Raw genomic sequence first — 5,371 nt, forward strand, 5'->3', positions numbered from 1 at the left:
TAGAGAGTTTTTGCCACCACTGACTCTTTCCTGTAGGGATCTGGGAGGAGAGGACCATTTATCAAAAGTCGAATTTCGAATTCATGTAAACTTTTCTTTTACCTCGAATATACTCACAATTCGACTGGGAGGTTATTTCAGAAAAAATTGGAATGTCCAATATTCGATCGAATAGTTCCGAATCAAAAATTTGAATCGTATTCGACTCGTACGAATCAAGTTTTTCTCCGTAAATGAACTCGGCAGGTTTTAGGTGGCGACTATTTGGATTAGGACTATTTCCATGGCCGAGGTGTTATAAATCTCACATTCTAATTTACAGTTGAATAAGAGTATTAAAATTCGAACGTGTGAATTTTGACACCAAAAAAAAAAAAAAAAAAATCTGAATTCAAATGTGCGATTCGACCCTATACTGTAAGTTTTATGTAATGTGCCCCCCCTCAAGTCATTGATTGGTTACTGCCTGGTAAAGCAGTAGAAACCGAGAGAGCTGAAAAGCAGGAAGTAGTGTTCTGGCTATTATGTTAGGTATGTTGTTGGTGGAGAGAAGAGTACATCTGGAATAAAGAAGTTAAAATAAATCATATTTCATTGATTATCTATTCTGTGCCTTGTGTGTGTACTTTCTACTACAGGTAGGGAATTTCTTATTCAGAATGCTTGGGACCTGGGGCTTTCCAGATAAGGGATTTTCCTGTTCCTTTCACATGGCAGTGGGCACACAAAGGGTTAATCCCTCCTGCCGTGAGAAAGGCACAGGAAGTGACGAATAAAAGGACTTCCCCCAGCTCTGGCGCCCATTCTTTTTCTTCCTGTCATGCAATACCCCCACAATGTACCAGCAGAGCCGCTCTCCTCTGTTTGAAGCTCCTCTGGCCGAGATACAGGTTCTCATGTGAGCCGCAGGAGAAGCCGGCGGGCTTATGGCCATCCGTTGCCTGCAGCGCTGTAAGTCGCAATGCCGATCTTCAGACGGCGCATGTGCAATAAGACGCTGATGCGCCCTATGACGTCACGCCTAACCCGGAAGCACTACTGCGCATGTGCGCACTTCCTGGTAAGATTTAAAGGGACGGGAGGCGTGGTATAGACAAACATTTCAACCATTTTATGCTGTTTTTTGTCTGGCGTCTTACTGCTGTTAAAAAGAAGCAGAGTGCTTGAAGTAGTGCATTGCTGGTCCCAGGTGTAAGTAGTTACCTGTGGATATGGATTAAATCACGCTGGGAGCTCAGGTTTGGTAAAATGATTAACCTGTGGTGTACATATCTCTTGCAGGCTGTCTGTAATGAGTCACAGGCGTTCACACTCAGGCTCAAGGGGGTAAGCATTATCTAAGGAGCTTTTGGGACAGACTTTTCAAGAAGTAAGTAACTTTACTCCTTTTTATTTATAGGAGCCCAAAACAGGAAAATCAGCCAGAAAGATGTAAAAGTTCCAGACGGGAGTGTATAGCATGTGGTGAACCAGCCATGCTGGATAAAAGGCTGTGCAAAAAATGCCTAATGGAGGCTAGCAATCCTCCCATGGAACAACTGAATAACATGATGGACTGGATGCAATCCACCTTCAAGCAATCCATGGCTACTATGGTAGATGAAGTCACGGGTAAAGTAATGCATAATCTGAGTAAACAAGGATGCATTCCTGCTGCCAGTGCAAGGCTGGGGAGCACATTGCAGGAGACAAACGTTCCAAGGAATTTGGTCCAAGGAAGACAGCAGAAAGAGCTCCAACTGGAGAGAATTGAAAGCAGTCCTACTAAGCCTGATAAGATTCCACGAAATAGTCAGAGGAAAAGAAGTCCAGATAAAGTCAGACAATCTTACCGTGGTCAATTACATAAACAAGCAAGGGGGCACCAAATCAAAAACCTTATTGACCACGACCATAGCTATTTTTTCGTGGGCGGAAGAGAACCTAATAGGTCTGTCGGCCTGTTACATACCGGGAGTCCAGAACTGCCTAGCAGATCAGCTCAGCAGGAAATTCCCGACAGTGGGAGAATGGGAACTCAGTCAAGAAATGTTCAATCTGATCAAAAACAAGTGGGGTCCCTTCTCCATAGACCTGATGGAAACATCTCAGAACAAGAAGATCGCGACATTTTGTTCTTGGGGAAAGAACAGTCAAACGAAATTTTGGGATGCCTTTTCCTTCCCATGGAAATTTCGAATGGCTTACATCTTTCCACCTCTAGCTGTGATTCCGAAAGTCCTCAAGAAAATCAGGACAGACAAGGCAAATGTGGTCATTGTGACACCTTGGTGGCCCAGAAGAGCTTGGTTTCCGACACTGATGGAGCTCAAACAGGAAGAGCCATTCCACCTTCCAATAGTTCCAACTATTCTCCACCAGGGAATGGTGTTACATCTGAACCCAGGCCGTTGGGCCTTAGCAGCCTGGAAACTGAAAGGCTAAAGCTTAATCGGTTGGGATTATCAGACTCCACAGTATCTACCATATTAGCTTCAAAGAAAAAATCGACACACAAAGTACGCCAGAACTTGGGAGGTCTTTATTGATTGGTGCAAAGCAAGAGGTCATGACCCTCTCAGAATATCTGAAGTCACCATCATAGAATTTCTACAAGCAGGCATAGAACGCAATTTAAGTATTTCTACGCTTAAAGGACAGGTGACGGCGATTTCAGCACACACTGACTTTCACTGGGCTTCAGGTATCCTATTGAAAAGATTTTTTCAGGGATTGAAAAAACTTTGCCCTATCATCAGATCAGAAGTTCCACCTTGGGACCTATCGTTGGTCTTAAAAGCGTTAATGGAACACCCTTTTGAACCATTAGAGGAAGCATCTTTAAAAAATCTGTGCCTCAAAACAGTATTCTTGTTAGCCATCACATCTGCCAGAAGGGTAGGAGAATTGCAGGCATTATCAATTAAACCGTCTAAGCTATCCTTCTTTCCAGACAAGGTGGTACTCAGAACGGAAGATAGATTCATACCCAAAGTACCATCTAGATTTCATCAGCAACAGGAACTGATCTTACCTGCATTCTATCCGGAACCACAAAATCAACAAGAAGAAAAGCTTCACTACTTGGATGTAGTCAGATGCTTACGGATTTACCTTAAGAAAGTGGCAACTTTCAGAAAAACAGATTACCTTTTGGTGACCATTGGAAGTAATAATTCAGGAAACAGAGCTGCTAAAAGCACGATTGCAAGATGGTTGAAGCAGTGCATCGTAACAGCATATTCATTACAGTCAGCACCTGAACCAGCACCTAAAGCACACTCCATCAGAGGGATGGCAGCTTCCTGGGCACTCAGAGCCCAGGTATCGGCAGAAGAAATCTGCAGAGCGGCCACTTGGTCATCTTTTTGCACTTTTTCCAAACATTACAAATTTAATACATATTCTAAGGATCTAGCCTGTTTTGGGCATTCAATTTTGGAGGCGGCTACTGCTGAATAAATGTATAATTGCAGTACTTGGTCTATGTTTGTTTTGTCCCTCCCTAAATGCTTAGCTTGTTAAGTCCCTTTGTGTGCCCACTGCCATGTGAAAGGAACAGGAAAACTGAAAATCATATCATACTTACCGAGATTTTCATTTCCTGGACTGGAACATGGCAGTGGGCAGGGGCTTCCCTCCCAGGGGTATTGTAATCAGTCAGAAAGAATGGGCGCCAGAGCTGGGGGAAGTCCTTTTATTCGTCACTTCCTGTGCCTTTCTCACAGCAGGAGGGATTAACCCTTTGTGTGCCCACTGCCATGTTCCAGTCCAGGAAATTAAAATCTCGGTAAGTATGATATGATTTTCGGTTTTCCGTAATTTGGATCTTCATACCTTAAAGGGATCCTGTCATCGGAAAACATGTTTTTTTAAAAATGAATCAGTTAATAGTGCTACTCCAGCAGAATTCTGCACTGAAATCCATTTCTCAAAAGAGCAAACAGATTTTTTTTATATTCAATTTTGAAATCTGACATGGGGCTAGACATTTTGTCAATTTCCCAGCTGCCCCTGGTCATGTGACTTGTGCCTGCACTTTAGGAGAGAAATTCTTTCTGGCAGGCTGTTGTTTTTCCTTCTTAATGTAACTGAATGTATCTCAGTGAGACATGGAATTTTACTATTGAGTGTTGTTCTTAGATCTACCAGGCAGCTGTTATCTTGTGTTAAGGTGGCCATACACGGGCCGATAAAAGCTGCCGACAGACCGTGTCGGCAGCTTATTGGCCCGTGTATGGGGGCCCCCGACGGGCTTCCCCGATCGAGATCTGGCCGAAAGTCGGCCAGATCTCAATCGGATGGGATTAAAAATCCCGTCGGATCGCGGCCGCATCTGTTCGTTGATGCGGTCCCGCGATCCGACCGCCCGTTTGGTGAACGCTAGGATCCGATCGTTGGGCCCTAGGGCCCACGATCGGATCAGCCCGATATTGCCCACCTCAAGGTGGGCATATCGGAGGGAGATCCGCTCGTTTGGCGACATCGCCAAACGAGCGGATCTATCCGTGTATGGCCACCTTTAGGGAGCTGATATCTGGTTACCTTCCCATTGTTCTTTTGTTTGGCTGCTGGGGGGGAAAAAGGGTGGTGGTTGATATCACTCCAACTTGCAGAACAGCAAGCAGTAAAGAGTGATTGAAGTTTATCAGAGCACAAGTCACATTACTTGGGGCAGCTGGGAAATTGACAATGTCAATAAATTTCAAAATTGAATATAAAAAAATCTGTTTGCTCTTTTGAGAAATGAATTTCAGTGCAGATTTCTGCTGGAGTAGCACTATTAATTGATTCATTTTGAAAAATGTTTTTTTTTTCCCATGACAGTATCCCTTTAAATCTACTGGAAAATCATGTAAACATTAAACAAAACCATTAGGCTGGTTTTGCCTCCAATAAGGATTAATTATATCTTAGTTTGGATCAAGTACAAGCTACTGTTTTATTATTACAGAGAAAAGGGAAATCATTTTTAAAAATTTGGATTAATTTATTATAATGGAGTCTATGGGGGACAACCTTTCAGTAATTTGGAACTTTCTGGATAACTGGCTTCCAAATAACAGATCCCGTACCTGTACTAAGAAGAAGGAAATGATACTACGAGCAAAACTGAGCAAAGTGCAAATAAAAGTTGTAATTGATATTACGCTCTGTACAAATTGCTATAGGGCCACAACAGGGCCCTGTGATTACGGCCTGGTCTATGGGAGGAATCAAGGACAAGGCTTGCCTTCACTTCCAGTGCTTTGCTCCATGTTCCAGATCTTCAAGCCATCATACTGAACAGAACTCTGCTTTCCCTGGGCGCAAGTACTTGTTAGATCAGAGACGGAGCTTAAAGTATTGCTGATGACGTTTATTAGGAGCTAAGAAAAATACAAAGCAATCA

At 43.3% G+C, this 5,371-nt stretch overlaps 1 protein-coding gene across 1 annotated transcript; it reads left to right on the forward strand.

Annotated features, from left to right (window-relative positions):
- Window positions 1–440: 440 nt before the first annotated feature.
- Window positions 441–2,651, forward strand: LOC121400449. The gene is made up of 2 exons (XM_041583582.1): window positions 441–1,191; window positions 1,282–2,651. The coding sequence occupies exon 2, from the start codon at window positions 1,476–1,478 to the stop codon at window positions 2,526–2,528; it is 1,053 nt and encodes a 350-aa protein (XP_041439516.1). The 5' UTR covers window positions 441–1,191; window positions 1,282–1,475; the 3' UTR covers window positions 2,529–2,651.
- The last annotated feature ends 2,720 nt before the right edge of the window (window positions 2,652–5,371 follow it).

This window comes from Xenopus laevis, chromosome 2S (assembly GCF_017654675.1).
Source record: "Xenopus laevis strain J_2021 chromosome 2S, Xenopus_laevis_v10.1, whole genome shotgun sequence".
NCBI classification, from domain to species: Eukaryota; Metazoa; Chordata; class Amphibia; order Anura; family Pipidae; genus Xenopus; species Xenopus laevis.